This window comes from Girardinichthys multiradiatus, chromosome 15 (genome assembly GCF_021462225.1).
Source record: "Girardinichthys multiradiatus isolate DD_20200921_A chromosome 15, DD_fGirMul_XY1, whole genome shotgun sequence".
NCBI classification, from domain to species: domain Eukaryota; kingdom Metazoa; phylum Chordata; class Actinopteri; order Cyprinodontiformes; family Goodeidae; genus Girardinichthys; species Girardinichthys multiradiatus.
In genome coordinates this window covers 39,140,668-39,157,249 of record NC_061808.1, presented here as the reverse complement: position 1 = coordinate 39,157,249, position 16,582 = coordinate 39,140,668, and the positions used below count along the sequence as shown (strand labels likewise).

At 39.1% G+C, this 16,582-nt stretch overlaps 1 protein-coding gene and 2 long non-coding RNA genes across 6 annotated transcripts in view; 1 reads left to right on the top strand and 2 right to left on the bottom strand.

The window, feature by feature from the left end:
* Positions 1 to 2,308: 2,308 nt before the first annotated feature.
* On the top strand, positions 2,309 to 9,602 carry LOC124882386. Of its 2 annotated transcripts, none has more exons than XR_007041887.1 (3): positions 2,309 to 2,389; positions 8,943 to 9,068; positions 9,160 to 9,602. It is a non-coding gene; the product is annotated as an uncharacterized LOC124882386 (long non-coding RNA). The 2 variants fall into 2 exon arrangements; XR_007041886.1 differs by lacking the exon at positions 2,309 to 2,389 and adding an exon at positions 7,887 to 8,285.
* LOC124882387 lies at positions 5,004 to 8,954 on the bottom strand. The gene is made up of 3 exons (XR_007041888.1): positions 8,845 to 8,954; positions 5,479 to 5,636; positions 5,004 to 5,399 (listed from the first exon to the last, which is right to left on the bottom strand). It is a non-coding gene; the product is annotated as an uncharacterized LOC124882387 (long non-coding RNA).
* Positions 9,603 to 11,312: 1,710 nt separating the features above from the next.
* Positions 11,313 to 16,582, bottom strand: part of LOC124882419 (gamma-aminobutyric acid receptor subunit rho-2-like) — a 55,176-nt gene continuing 49,906 nt past the window's right edge. For all 3 annotated transcript variants that reach the window (XM_047388794.1, XM_047388796.1, XM_047388795.1), the window contains 4 exons: positions 15,433 to 15,573; positions 14,643 to 14,795; positions 12,215 to 12,423; positions 11,313 to 12,129 (listed from right to left, as the gene is read on the bottom strand). In XM_047388794.1, the coding sequence (XP_047244750.1) occupies positions 11,815 to 12,129; positions 12,215 to 12,423; positions 14,643 to 14,795; positions 15,433 to 15,573 (818 nt within the window). In that variant the 3' untranslated portion in view covers positions 11,313 to 11,814. The remainder of the gene's footprint in view (positions 12,130 to 12,214; positions 12,424 to 14,642; positions 14,796 to 15,432; positions 15,574 to 16,582) is intronic.

The following is a 16,582-nucleotide window of genomic DNA, read 5'->3' as shown; positions in this document are numbered from 1 at the left end:
GAAGATAAAGAAAAAGCAGAAATATTAGCTAAAACATTTAGTAAAATTCATAGTTCAAATAATATTAGTGAAGAGGGAAAGAAAGGTAGGGAAATCACAAAGATGAAATATAAAGAATTAATGCAAAATAATGTAGATACTAATAAATTAATAAATTAACCATTTACACAAGGGGAATTGAACTTTGTAACCAGGAAAACAAAAAATACATCACCTGGAAAAGATCAAATGTACTATACGATGATAGAACATCTTAATGACAAAGCAAAAGACAAAATATTAAAATTATACAATAAAGTCTGGGAGGAGGGAGAGCTGCCACAGAGCTGGAAGGTTAGCAATAATTATTCCAATAGCTAAACCAGGAAAAGATAACACAAAACCAGAAAATTATAGACCGATCACGTTAACATCAAATATTTGTAAAATAATGGAAAAAATGATTAATAATAGATTAACATATTATTTAAATGTTAATGGATGGAGCTATATGGAAAAGGGGTCGTAATATCAAACTTATTGAAAAGAAAATACAGGATGAGATTATTAGAATAGAACAATGGGCAAATCAATGGGGATTTAAATTCTCAGTGGAAAAAACAAAAGTAATGGTGTTTACACGGAAAAGGAAAAGAGAAAATATAAAACTAAAATTATACAATCAAGTTTTAGAACAAGTAAAAAATATAAAATTTTTAGGTATATGGTTTGATGAAAAAATTATATGGAAAGTACATATAGAAAGAATCATAGATAAATGCAAAAAAATATTAAACATTATGAGATGTATGGCTGGTATTGATTGGGGAGCAGATCGAACATCATTAAAAATAATTTATACAGGATTAATTAGATCAAATATTGATTATGGAAGTATAATTTATGGATCAGCAGCAAACACTCATCTTATAAAATTAGACAATATACAACATCAAGCTTTAAGAATTTGTACAGGAGCAATCAGAACCAGACCAATAGCAGCACTTCAGGTAGAGATGGGAGATATGCCATTAGATCTAAGAAGGAAACAGTTAGCAATAAATTACTGGATAAATTTACAAAGCAATAATCCGGATCATCCCACACGTGATATTTTAAAACCATGCTGGAAAAAAGAAAAAAAAACAAGTTAAGAGTTTTGGTTGGATTATCAATAGTATAGCAGAAGAATTTCAAATATATGAAAAAGAAATAAGTTCAATGTTGCCTTTGCCAGTAGTGCCACCGTGGCTGTTACCAGAAGCAGTGGTGGATATGGCATTGATGGAAAAGAAAAAGGATACGAAATGTAGTTTAGATTCAAGTATAATACAAGAATGTATAAACAATTACTATCATTATGTCCAGATTTACACAGACGCATCAAAAACAGATGAAAAAATAGGAGTAGCATTTGTAATACCAGAATTTTAAATAAAAGTAGGAAGGAGAATTACAGATGGATTATCAGTATATTCAGGAGAATTATTAGCCATATTGTTAGCAGTGCAGTGGGTGGAGGATATAAAACCATTAAAAACAATCATTTGTTCAGACTCAAGTTCAGCATTATTAAGTTTAAAACATAATCATTCAGAGGGTAGACCAGACATTTTGTTGGAAATAAAACATACTTTATTTAGAATACAAAGAATAGGATTAATATTAGTGTTTTTATGGGTACCAGCACATGTAGGAGTTAGAGGGAATGAGAAGGCGGACAGGATAGCAAAGAAGGCAACACAAAACAACATTAGCTTTATAATAAATATTAGTAGGTCCGAGGCAAGAAATATAATTAAACAGAGAATCAGGAAAGAGTGGCAAAAAAGGTGGGATGAAGAAAAGAAAGGAAGATGGTTTTACAGAATCAACAAGATAGTAGGAGAAGTAAGAACAGGAAGAAGGAGTAGAAAAGAGGAAAGATTAATTACAAGATTAAGAATAGGACATACAGGACTTAATTCTACATTGTTCAAGATGAAGAAACATAATACAGGAAAATGTGATTATTGTGGAGAGGAGGAAACAATAGAACATGTAATATTGAAGTGTCAGAAATATGAACAAGAAAGAACGATTTTAAGGAGAAAATTTGTAGGTATTAAAGAAAATTTTATTTTGAGAGATACTTTGCAAAGAAGTTTAGGTAGCAAACATATTCAAATTATAATTAAATTTTTCAAAAGCCCTAAATTAATAAATAGAATTTGATTGTTGTAATAGTAAATAAGATTTAAAACCATGAAGAACCACACTCCATACCAGTCGGTGGCGGTAATGCACATCATAACGTTATTTGCCAACTGCCAAAAATAATACAAGAAGAAGAAGAAGAAGTGAAGTATACCAAAAGATCCTCAAAAGCTAGACATCATGCTGAGAAATTCAGGAACAAATGAGGCAAAAGGTAACTGAGATCTATCAGTCTGGAAAAGGTTATAAAGCTATTTATAAGCTGGTAAGGCGTCACTTCCTGTTTTCGCTGTTGCACTCGGTGGATTGTTTGGCTCTCTCGTTTGATCTGATTTCTCTCTACTGTGATATCTCTTACTTGTTCTAATACATAAGCACATTAAAACGAATACTTTCTTTTGCTGTTTTAACGTTTGGGGACTCTCACTCTCAGTTTTTGCTATTAGTGGTAAGGGGTCGATAGTTTAGCGCTAGCTTTAGCTCCAACATGGCTACCCGTTCTGCTGTTTCTCTCTCTGAGTCTCCTCCTCTCTCTGTCAGATGTTCAGTTACTCCTCTGCCTCCTTTAGTGATAATGGTACGTGTAATAAATGTAGCATTTTTGTAGCTTTGGAGACGAGGGTGTCGGAATTGGAGGCTCCGCGCTGTTGAAAAACCAGCAGATAGCCGAGGCCCCTTAGCCAGGGTGGAGCCACCGAGGGTAGCTCCCCGTAGCAGTCCTTCAGCAGAGCCCGTGCAGCCGGGGCCTCAGGCCGGCTGGGTGACGGTACGTAGAAAGCATAGTCCTAGATCCCAGCCCCAGGTCACCACCAACCCATCTGCGTTTCTAACAGATTTTCCCCGCTCAGTGACACACCCGCTGAGAAGCCAACTCTGGTAATTGGCATCTCAATAGTCAGAAACGTGGCACTAGAGACGCCAGCAACCATAGTCAAATGTCTGCCAGGGGCCAGAACGGGCGACATAAAATCCTACCTGAAACCACTGGCTAAGGATAAGCATAAATACAGTAAGATTAATGACGAGAAGATGTTAATCAAGCTACAACTGTCAACTGGAAGAATTTATTCACATTTAAATGAATCAATGAGTCTCCCTAGTAATTACAATTATTACCATCAGGAGCTCTGTCAGATCTTATTTAGCATAAGATTCTTGCCACTGACAAGAAGAACTTGTGTTTCAGGACTGTAAAATCATTGCCACATGCTGCAAAAATTGTGTTGTATAAGGTGGAGTTGGGGCTTGGTACCTTTTTCTTCTCGACAGCATCAATGTGTGTTAAGAGCATGGGCCAAATGTCAACAGCTCTCTCAGCCACAGGGACATTTTCCACTCACTGGTGGCCACAGAAAGATTGGGTAATGACAAAGGATTCTGTGGTGCTGGTGTAATCTATACGCACTGGAACATTGTGAAAAACGTAGTGCATCGACCGCAAGAGCTTGTCTATCTGCCATATTGTGAATCCTGCCTTCATTGCATCGTGGAGGGTATGGAGACCACAGCTGCCAACATGGATGAATTGTGCATCCTCACACACACGCACACGCACACACACACACACACACACACCACATTGAGGACACGGTCATTGGGATGAAACGCAGTCATTACCAGTGGTGGACAATAATGGAGTGCATTTCCTCAAGTACTGTACTTAAGTAATTTTTTTGAGTATCTGGACTTGAGTATTTTTTGGGTGGGGAAACTTCTGACTTTTACTCCAGTACATTTCAAAGAAAACTATTGTACTTTTGACTCCACTGCATTTTTAGGAAGCTTAGTTACTTGTTCCTTTTAGGCTCAGTCGGCTGTTTGTCTTTTCTAAAATGTAATTGGCCACATGTTGTGCTCCTCATAGCAGGGAACCAATTACACTCACATCTTGGATGGATTTGGAAACACTTCATCCTTGTTCTGTGTAGCTCTCCTGCCTTAATTCAAACAAAACTTGGTGATGGAGATGAAGGAGAAAGTAGTGGAGAAAGCAACGCAGGCATGGCCATCTCTCAACTCCATGTTGGAGATTTCCCAAATAAAAATGATTCAAGTAAGTTTAAAGTCTCCTGTGTTCACCATGGACAATTCCATTTCTGAATTTAAGAACCCACCATCAATCCTTCATTCATTTGTCAGTGTTAGTATTTATTTTCCTGTGTTATGTTGTTGCTGTCAAATGTGGGTTGTGTTGTTGCCATGTAGCCAAGTGGTTCAACAGCATGTTGAATTCTTGAAGGCAAATTTGTAGTTTATTGGTAGTAATGGACTGAACGGTAAACCTGCAACGCTCCCATAAGGAAGCAGTAGTCAGACAGGAAAGATGGCAAAGAGAGGGGGAGACCTTCGGCCAAGGTCACCGGGTCCGGAACAGCCACATAGGACCATAGCCTCTACACATGGTCGCGCGCTTAACTCCTGCAACACCAGCACCGCGCCCAGCTCTTCTGTTTTTAATGGGTGGGGATGTTTAAATGAAAAAAAAAAAAAAATGAAATGACAATAGCTTTCATTATTGTTTTTGATTGTATTTCACTGTCCAGACTTTTTGTAGTGGTTCTATATTCCTGTATTTATTTAGGTGGTTTCAGAGAGTTACAAGGTTTTGTAAAAGCACTCAGAAAACAATACAGCAATTTACTGATATTACAAAATTTACTTTGTATTTTTAAATATTTGATTATTTTAAAAAGTTTTTGTTGAAGTACTTATTTTACTTTAACTTGAGTAAAATGTTGACCAAGCAACTTTTACATGTAGCTGAGTAAGATTTGACTTGTTCAGAGACTCGTTGAACATGAGTACAAATGGTCCGTGTCGTTGTCATGCTCTTCACAAGCAACTTCTTAAAATGAGGTGAGGGTGGCCGCATGCGAAACGTTTAGCTATGTCGAAGTCTGTGAACATCTTTTGGAATAACTCTCTGATGCCGTTATCTGAAGAGTACGAGTTATGCTTTGCTGCGGTGTTCAGGCACCAGAGAACCTCAGCTCTGACGTTGGTGTCAGCAATGTCTGCTGCCTGTCTGCGGCACCCGTTGTATTGCTGGTAATACTGGTTTGTGGTGTGAAGACAATAATTGTGCTCATAGCTGAGCTTGAGGTTGCAGTTGCTCTGCTCTGTGTAGCACCAAAAAATGAAATAGGGATTTGCTCCCCATTGCTGGTGAATGCTCCAGGGCTGTGTTGTCGCATAGGCAACATAGGCGCCTAGGGTGAAGGGCGCTGGAAAGAATAAAAAAAAAAAAATAAATATAAAAAATGTTCTGAGTTGAGAAAAGTTTACACACAGACATGGTCATACCTCCCGATGGATACTATGCTGTCCTCGCCCCGAGTTCTCTTATTTTCACCAGCTAGACAGCAAGATAACAATGCTCCAATAAGCAGACTTCTCTTTCTTTTTGTTGATTTATTGAAGAATGGCCTCTGACCATTGCCTTCTCTTTGACCTTCGTAAAACTGAAATATACAAAACATGGCATTTTCTAACTAACTTAAATGTACAAATTATCACACCACTGTTACACAAACAATGACAATTACTATGTTCAGGACATTAACCAATACTTACGGACAAATCTCGTCTGAAACAACAACGAATTAAGGTTGACATCAGCTTTCTTTAACGACTCTCCGACATTTCGTTCCGCCATCTTGGTTCTGTCTGCTACCTTATTTTCTTTTTCCCAGAATAACCAAAACAATATCGCAAACAACCACCAGAGGGAGTTCTAGGGTGATTTACAAAACCTTCTTATATAGTGTAACTTAGACAGAACAGGTACCGAATTCTTGTACTTTTATAGCTACAGCCCAAATTCTATCGGTACTAACGTGTACCTCTTCACGTAAAATCAATCACTACCATGTTTCGGTACCTAAACGTATCATTGTTGCACAGAGGGAGTGGATGAGTGGGCGATTTTCCATGGCGTACATGAACAAAGCATTGCACGCACCATAGCATGATGACGTCAGAAGCTGCTGCTACAATAAACAAAGCAAGCCTGGCAAATAGAAAGCACTCAAGAAAAGGGCTTCATTTTTCAAAATGCGATGCAGATTACGCTTTCTGCAATATTTGTGACCTGAAGTACATGGCCAGCGGCGGGAATACTTTGAGGAAGCATCTGGTCAAACGCAAGAGGAGTAGCCCTGTCTTTTAGTGTTTAACCCTTTCTATCTCCTAGACATGGAAATTGATTGAGCTTTTACTGTAACTAATTATATGTGCTCTCTTTCAGACTCTAACCTTGAAAACTGGCTCAGAGTTTATCTGTTCTTTCTTTCTAGGTGAAACGACTAAAGGAGCTACATCCATTAACATTTACTTTTCCTTCCCATAGAAAGTACTTCTGGATCAGTGCTTCTGTGTTCTTTTTGTGTCTCTGCTCTGTTTTCTCAAACCCCCAGATGGCCGCTCATACTGAGCCTGGTTCTGCTGGAGGTTTCTTCCTGTTAAAAGGGAGTTTTTCCTCTCCGCTGTTGCTACATGCATGCTCAGTATGAGGGATTGCTGCAAAGTCAACGCCAGTGACTGTCCACTGTCTCTACTGGTCCTTCTCAAAATATTAGCATATTGTGATAAAGTTAATTATTTTCCATAATGTCATGATGAAAATTTAACATTCATATATTTTAGATTCATTGCACACTAACTGAAATATTTCAAGTCTTTTATTGTCTTAATACGGATGATTGTGGCATACAGCTCATGAAAACCCAAAATTCCTATCTCACAAAATTAGCATATTTCATCCGACCAATAAAAGAAAAGTGTTTTTAATACAAAAAACGTCAACCTTCAAATAATCATGTACAGTTATGCACTCAATACTTGGTTGGGAATCCTTTTGCAGAAATGACTGCTTCAATGTGGCGTGGCATGGAGGCAATCAGCCTGTGGCACTGCTGAGGTCTTATGGAGGCCCAGGATGCTTCGATAGCGGCCTTTAGCTCATCCAGAGTGTTGGGTCTTGAGTCTCTCAACGTTCTCTTCACAATATCCCACAGATTCTCTATGGGGTTCAGGTCAGGAGAGTTGGCAGGCCAATTGAGCACAGTGATACCATGGTCAGTAAACCATTTACCAGTGGTTTTGGCACTGTGAGCAGGTGCCAGGTCGTGCTGAAAAATGAAATCTTCATCTCCATAAAGCTTTTCAGCAGATGGAAGCATGAAGTGCTCCAAAATCTCCTGATAGCTAGCTGCATTGACCCTGCCCTTGATAAAACACAGTGGACCAACACCAGCAGCTGACACGGCACCCCAGACCATCACTAACTGTGGGTACTTGACACTGGACTTCTGGCATTTTGGCATTTCCTTCTCCCCAGTCTTCCTATGCTAATTTTGTGAGATAGGAATTTTGGGTTTTCATGAGCTGTATGCCAAAATCATCCGTATTAAGACAATAAAAGACCTGAAATATTTCAGTTAGTGTGCAATGAATCTAAAATATATGAATGTTAAATTTTCATCATGACATTATGGAAAATAATGAACTTATAACGACCTGTATATGCTCATCCGGGAGGAGTGAATGCTGCAAGTCACTGACTGGATGCAATCAGCTGGGTTTCCTTAGATAGAAAAACTTTTTATCCAATTTGAATAAAAAGCTAACTCCGACTGCACTGTTCAATTGTTAGGATTAATAGGAATGTATGTACCTGACTGTTGTGAAGTGCCTTGAGACAACATGTGTTGTGAATTGGCGCTATATAAATAAAACTGAATTGAATTGAATTGAGTGCACAATTTTCGCCAGCCTCAGATCTATGGCTACAACTCCTGCATTCAGCACTGTTAGCAGCCGTTAGCTAATCATCGTCTGCAGCTAGCAACATGGGTGAGGCAGTCACATCATCATCTTCGTGTGCTCCAGATGAATAAGCCTAGTGTTTAAGATGACGTTAGCATGGTACCGAAAATAGGTACACACACTGATTCCTGGGTACCAGGGACTCCGTCCTTCCATCCCGCCTAGGGCGGCAAAAAGGCACAAAATGTGTCTCATTGTGATTTGATCGCCGTAACAGCGTCTTAAGCCGGTCTTTGAATGCCGGGTTATCGAGCCAAACTTGTGAAAACGTAGATTGTCCCATGGTGAGTCGCAAAATGACTCGTTATTAACATATTAAGCACTTTCAACACTGTGCATGCGCAGATCAGACAGCGGAACAAATCGAGTCTATCAACTTCGGCTCAGATGCATCATTATTCCTAAATTGTTTTTAGATACTAGAAATCTTTCGTCCAAACATTAGTTCATCTGGTCCCATGCAAAACTTACACATCTAACCTAACATAACCTAATCTAACCTTACCCAAATCTTTCCTATCTATCTTACATGGGATTTCAGTATTAATTAAACAAATTGCACAGCAAGTAATTCACTCTTTATGCTGAGTTATTGTATGGTATTCTGGCATTTCCTTATATTGTTACATGACATGTTTCACTTTTAAACTGAATAGATGCATCTGACAAAAACAAAATTAAAACAGCCAATGATGAACCAAATTTTGTTAAAAGTATTTAACTTAACAGTTTAAATTGTTTAGTTCACTACCAAGTCATTTTAAAGAAATATATAGCAATATATTGCTAGAAACATACCACAATTTAAAATAAATTTATAGCAGTATATTGCTAGAAACTTACCACAATTCCTATCTCATAGCATATATGAAGCTTCTAGTGTCGGGATCTAGGAGTTTCTGTTTGTTTTCTGTTTCTTGCCTGCCATTTACTTTGCTCAGTCCATAGGTGGCGTGGGAGCTCATGGGTGCAGAGGTGACAGGTGTTCCTTATCCTGCTGATTGCTACTGGGAACGTCTAAGCAGGAGGCTGCCAGCACTTCACTGCCTGAGTGTTAGCCAACAGTGGTAACAGACTCTCGCCAAACCTAAGCCTCTTGTGACTAAGCTTAATATTTTCTCAGTGCTTCGACTGACCGTTGTGTATTCCCCTCTTCAGGTTGCTTTCAAGCCCTGGCTTTGTTTCCAGTTTGTTTCCTGACTTCTGGATTAAGAATCTTCTGGATCTAAGATTCAAGCCTCCAGTTACCTTCTCTGGACAAACTCCAAGCTGGCAGCTTCTTAGCTCCGCAATCAACCGGCCTCAATCACACGCGAACCCTGTTCACCCTCCAACGAGCTCCCGTGCAAGTACCACCACCCAGGGCACCATGACACCTTCTTCGCACAATGGACTGAGCTTGACTGGACTTCCCGAAAACTTCCTTCAATCATCCATTGACCAACTTACCTTGGAAAAGCGTTTCATATTACTTTAAGTACAATAATCATGTCATCACTCTGGTCTTACCTGTTTTCCCCTTCTCTGTGGAGTTAGTGATCTACCGGTCTTGGTTCTCTCGCCACAAATAATTCTTGTGAAAATAAACCTTTTAAAATCTGTGAAATTTTCCTGAGTGTGTTTCTGCATGTGGGTCAGATCCATTCCTAGAATCATGACAGAACACTCAGGCCAACTAGACCCAGCAGATGCGGTCAGAACCCTTTCTGAACATACATGGGGGTTTCCTCCTTCAGTGTATGCTTGTCTTCAACCGCTCCCCATATTCTTTTCCACATGATGACGTGAAGATATCAGATATTCTAGGATTACTGACCAGCAAAGCTTTAAGATGGGCTGAGGCCCGCTTCACAAACTGCAATCAGTTCGGTTGCACATTTGAAGAGTAATTTAGACAAGCATTTTCTTGTGAAGCAGATCAGACGAGTACAGCTCGCCGATTGTGGTCTTTAAGACAAAGAAACTGACCAGTTTCTGAGTTCTCAATTGAATTTCGCACTTTAGTGCCTGCTTCGGGCTGGGACAATTGTGCCCTTAAGACATCTTTTTGGTCCAAGTGTTGCACAGATCCGTTCCTAGAATCATGACATGTAGAGGAGCTCTGTTTTGTGCCCCAGTGTAAGGTTTCATGGCACATGGTTCCTTTAACAATTCTTTATAAACAAATGGACATTTAATTAAAAAAACAGTGGATGAATAAGGAACACCATGAGAGGCTAAGGGCTTTAATCCAAGGACAACAGCAACAAGTGGACTGCATCAGTCTGGTAGATGTCAAAGTGAGTCCATAACTAATTGCTGAATTTGTTCCTACTTGAATTCAGATGCAGTGAAGCAAAGAAATAAAAATCAACAACAAAAATATGTGGTAATTAGTTAATGTAATGCCTCTTTGGACAGGTGACCTGGACACATTCATTTAAATGTCTCAGTCGGTTCCAGCAGTTGCCGAGGTTAGTGTCAAAATTATGCTGTAAATATAATAGTTTGATAGTGTTATTATAAACATTGTACATTTCAGCACGGTGATTCATTTAGGGACACCTGAAAACACTTAAACAGTCTCTCATGTCAGATACACATCATCATTCTTCAGCTGTTCAAGTCTGGCTTTTTGAGGTAAACTTATACAAACGTGGGTCAGTTTTCAAATGTGCTTCAAACATATATAATGACCAATTTTATCTTTAAGTGCCAAATGAAAATCAATAGCTGCTGCCATTAACTAGCTGCAAACAAACTTGATGCAATCCCATGGTGTAAACAAAGTAAAGGACCACCCAAAAAACCTAGAACCAAAGCTCAGTAGCACAGGTCTTTGTGAATTATTTTATCAGTCTATTTACTTTTCTGGACAGTCTGCTGAAGTTTGCTCCCGAGTTATCTACTAGCTTTTTGTCTTTCAGTTGTCTGGCTTTCCATTGAGGGTTTTTATAATACAGACTGAGAGTTCCATGTATCGAAAAACAAATGAAAATGGTCCTACAGCCTCTTTTAGTTCCTTGCTTTGAATTTGAGGCAAACATAAAATAACATTGTAAGTCATGCATCAAGGCTGCACAGCCAAACATAGAAACAATTACTGATCCTGCATATTTACCACATGGGCCAAAGATTGTTAGACAGCCATTGAACTAAAACAGATTTTGTAAAGTTTTGGCAAATTGTCATGCTAATTGTTGTGCTGATAAATTATGATATTTTGTCAAGATTTCAAACAGGGATATCATGAGACTACAACTAGAAAACACGGTTCTTAGGTTCTTAGGTGGTTGAAGGAGTATGATATATGTCAGAATGAATACCTGATATAATAAAACCATAATTTATTAATTATTCCTTTTCATGGCAGTTACGTGACAGTACAAGTGAAATACGAGTTCATTATTCCAGCATTTATGTTGTCTTAAACTGAAAACTAAAGAAAACATGAACAGAAATCTATTGATTTAGGGCCATTGTAAAAGTTTACCTAAACCTTACTACGTCGTCTCAACAAACAAGACATCAGTAAAAAAAAAAAAACATCTTAAACCAGAATATCTGGTTGACAATCACCTCAATTGACAACAAAATATTTTTGTTAAAAATAAGTTATTTTCTTTTTTACAGAGAATCAGAGAACCCCTGCCCACAAAGGTTGCTGACATATGACAAGTGTACATAACAATTTTTGTTATGAAAGGAGACGCTCTCTAATCTCTAGATGTCATCCCGTCTAACAATGACATGTAGGCTACAAGTAGAGATACTCCTTTAGTACCTGCAGACAGGGTACAGCTTTTAAAACTGATTACTTTAAAATGTGCACACTCAGCAGTACACACACCAGTAGATCAGGTTGAATAGGATGTAGGCGCCTGGGAAGATCATGCGGGAATAGGTGTCGATAGTGTGGGTGTTCTGGATGAAGCGGAAGCTGCGAGTGCCCTTCTTCTTAGTCTCTGTGGACTCATTGTCCAGAGCAAGATGAACCACCATCTGCTCCTCTTTGTCGGATGGATCTTCAGCTAACATGGAGGCTCTGGTGTACCCTGCCAGACTGTTTGCATCTGCCTCGTTGTACATTCCATCCAGCATCATGGTCTTGGTATGAGGTATGCCACAAGTGCAGGGCAGTGTTTGGGACTGGGTGAAAAAAAGTTAAAGAAATCATGACTGAGAAAAAAGATTTTTGCCACTATTTATAATTCATTATGAACGCATTACATACCTGTTCTCTTATTTTGTCTCTTAGTTTCCGGTCTTTACCATCCCTTACTGTCGTCAGATAGTTGACTGCTGCATATTCAAGCACAGAAAGGAATACAAAGACAAAACTGACCCAGAGGTAAATGTCCACAGCTTTGATGTAAGAGACCCTTGGCATGGAGGCGTTGACTCCGGTTATAATGGTAGACATTGTCAAGACAGTAGTTATTCCTGAAGCACAGAAAATAAAACAAAGTGTTTTCTTAGTGATCACTGAGGGTTCCAGAGGAAATAAAAGAAGGCATCAAATTATTTCCATGTTGTGATGACATAGATGATTGAGAAACTTCTAGTCATGAGAAAAAGAAAATGCCCATGATGCTCATTGAAGTCATGGTAAAGCCACCTCACACACCATCAATACCTCATGACTGATTAATCATTGGTCTCTCACAACGAGGTAGCCAGTCTTTTTTACAATGTTGCTCAGGTTTATTGAGGTTCACTGACAACTGTTCCAGTATTTAGTCAGGTTAAGGTCTAAGCTTTGTTTACAACACTACAAATCTAGATTCTTTATTTTTTTTGCTGAAGAATTGCTGCTGTATTTGGGATCACTGTCCTGTTGATGATCTAGTTTTGTCCAGTCTTTAGCAGGTGGACAGTTGTCCCTACATTTGATGCAAGAATAATTTGGAATATGAAGGAGTGCAGTGGTCCTCAGATCCTGTGGCTGTGAGGAAAGCTAAAACCTCTGCCGTTGTACAAATATTAGAAATTGTTGCAAAAGTTTAGTCCCACCATCTTTCCTTCTGAGCTGGTTTGATTCAACTCACCATATCAAAACTAGCTTTGTGTTAATGTGATCTTTTCAGAATCTGAAGCAGGTTTTAAGTGTGAGAACATAAATGTATCTCTGTAACTCACCATAAATCTGATAAAATACAATGGAAATCCTTTTAAAGTCCTGCAGGAAGAGACTGCAGATGGCTAAGAGCTGTCTGCAACAGCAAAATTTTAACACAGGCAGGTGTGCACAGGTGATCTTTCTGAACAAAATCTAGTTTTAAGCTCTTTTAACAGGCAATAGATGTGATTATCAGTAAATTACCAACAGCAAAGAAAGAAAGATTAGCAGCACCAGGCTGCTACTCTTCATTTGCAGGCAAGCATGGAGGGTGGATTTATGGAAACATATTTTTCCATTGACTAAGTCATAATACTGTACTGTCTGAAATCCATGCATTATCTTTGAAACTGGTGTTTCCCTATCATTATGCAACCCTCCACACTTTCACAGATTACCTTGTCACTGGCAGACATTCACACTAACCTATGATTCATGGTTGCTTATGGCCAGTCAGTTATCAACAATTATTGACATACTCTTACATCAACTGTTTTTGGCACTAATCTTCCCTTCTATGACAACAACAAAAAACTCATGATCCAATTGCATTGGTACATTGACTACTTGTCATTAAACAGTAGAAGACCTCAGTCACTTCAATCTCGATTTAGAAAATGAAGGAGTACGAAATTAACCAAACAACACAGAACAAGGTCTCTAAAAGAACCCAGTTCCTCTGTTTAAGTGGGCCTACATTTTTATAACAGTCAGACTGAATGGTATGTTTCCTTTTTTTATATTATAAACGTTTTGAACCTTGTATCATTTCAACCAAACAACATTCCTGTTCCCATTCCCACTGGCTGTGGAATTTATCTTGATCGATGGGGTCTTGGAGTTTCCCCAGTCTATATAGGTTTCCCCAGTGTATAACAAAAACACAAGCAAATACATTTTTGTGTCTGGACTCTTCTAGATGTCATACATTTCTGAATGGCCATTTTTTAGTAGCTGCTATATATAAATATGGACTTCTCTCTGTCCTATGAGAATTTCACTGCAAGTCTCCAAATGGATATTAACTTCTGGTTAGAGAACCACTCATACTGTAGGTACTACACACAACCCCCACACAAATTATCTGTACCATCCTCATTTTGTTTAAGGTCTCAGGATCTATACAATGCCTTGTTAAAAAGAACTTTAAATTGTTTTCTTTTTCTCATTTAAATTGGGCGAGGGTGGCAGCATAGGTAGGGGTTTGTGCTGTAACCAGTGGGTTGCTGGTTCGAACCCTTCCTCTGTCTGTCTTAGTCGTTGTGTCCTTGGGCAGAGCACTTCACCCTCCTTGCCTGCTGATGGTGGTCAGTGGCCTCAGTGGTGCCGATTGTATGGCAGCCTCACTTCTGCCAGTCTGCCCCAGGGCAGCTGTGGCTACACTGTAGCATACCACTGTCAGTGTGTGAATGTGTGTATGAATCGGTGGATAACTGATTGTAGTGTAAAGCGATTTGGGGTCTCTAGGGACTTGATAAAGTGCTAGAGAAGTGCAGGCAATTTACCATTTAAACCAACATAAAAGTTTGAGTGAATTTCCTACCTAAAGAGACCCTGGCTGGGACAGCCCTACGGTCGATCCAGAAGGAGACCCAAGACAGCATGACCATCAGAGTGGCAGGAAAGTATGTCTGCAGCAGGAAAAAGAAGATGTGGCGCCGCAGAGTGAAGTTGATGTACAGACGATTGTACCAGCCTGAAAAAAGGTAAACAACACAATGGATGTGTTTAGTGAGTGTTCAGGTGAATTTGTTCTTTTGGTGATTTTGGATAACGGGGATGCTAAAAAAATAAACATTCCTCTTCAGCTTTGAATCATTTGGGTCAGACTTTATTGGTATTTGGAACTGTACATAATTTCATCCACTTTGACAAAAATCCAGTTCCATCCAAAGAAAAGTAACCCCAGAATATGTTGCTGCCACCACCATGTTTCACTGTGGGTATGGTGTTTTGGTGAAGCGCTAGGCTGTTTCTGTGCCACACATACCTTTTTAAATTTGTGGCCCAAAAGTTCCAGTTTGTTTTTTTCAGATAATAGCACACTCTCCCAAAATATAGATATTCACTACTAACCTTATACTATCAGACCCTTATCATTTACCCAGCAGACATCTTGGCAAAAGCAAACATACAGCATCATTAGTATATCAAGTGAAATATTGATTGTTTTAAACTAGATTTTACACAGTACACTCCTTGTCTTTTTCAGGTTAGAATACTGTATAGCTTACAACCATTTATAATTTGTACCACACAGATTCACTGAGGGTTGTGAGAAATACGTAAGTAATTATACATGTAAACATTTGTTTGACTCTCAGCTTCTCAACCTGTGCTGCTGTAGAAAGCCAGTCTGGAGGTCGTGTGAAACTTCTGTATCAAAAACTGGGATAAAGAGATCCTGTCATCTGTACTCAGGGACTCATCCCCACTTTTCCAGTAAAGCATCAGGTCCTCATCTGTGTAAGCATCTGAAAAACAGAAAGCACAATTACAATAACCAGATATTTTTTGTGTCAAATTCTTTAAAAATGTTAAACCGAGCCAGCTGGATTTTGTTAGAGATGTGACATCCAGTGGTGGGCCTTTGGCAGTAATGACCTAATGCACAATCAATGCAGACAGGTGTGAAATCACAATGGAAATTAAAATGACAAACAAAAACATATTTACTGATGGATCGGTCGCGTAACAGAACAGTGTGACAGCGAGTTCCCTGGACCTTATAATATTTCGGACGTATCAGAGATACATAAACTTGGCAGAAAACATAAAATCAAGAGTGTTATGTCTTTGCAAGATATTTGGGCGACGATGCAAAGCAAAAAATGAGTTCTGTATCTCAATCCACTAAACTCACAGAAGAAGGTAAGGACCCAAAGCATTGACAAGATGGCAAAGAGCGACAACATTGACCACATAGCAACACAAATAAGTGAGGAGGTCTTCGCAAAACTTGGATGCGCAAAACCGCGCTAACATGGATGTTAAACAGGATCAGATTGTAAAATCAGTCACCTCCATATGTGAGTCAGTGAGAGACTTAGAAAAAAGAATAGGCAAGGTCAAGCAAACAGTCTCCGACACTGAGGACCTTACTACTCAGCTATCAGTGAGGCTAGAGCAGGTGGAAACCCATCTGAGGGAAGCCACCACTCGGCTCGAGGATCAGCAGAACCAATTCCGACGTAATAACATAAAGATCTATCAGACTTATCAGAGTGCATGGAGGGAGACAATGTCAAAGACTTCTTTGAGACATGGCTTCCAAAAATCTTACATTTGACAGTAAAGAATGATTAGATCAAAGTGGATAGGTTCAATTGCAGCCCAGCTCAACCTCACCCTGGCATCAACAGACCAAGAGTGATCAACATTAGTCTTCATAACTGCTTGGATAAACAGCTGATCATGCAAAGCACTCACAACCTGGGAGAGATCTTGGTGTCTGGGAATTGCATACATTTGTGTGGTGATTTT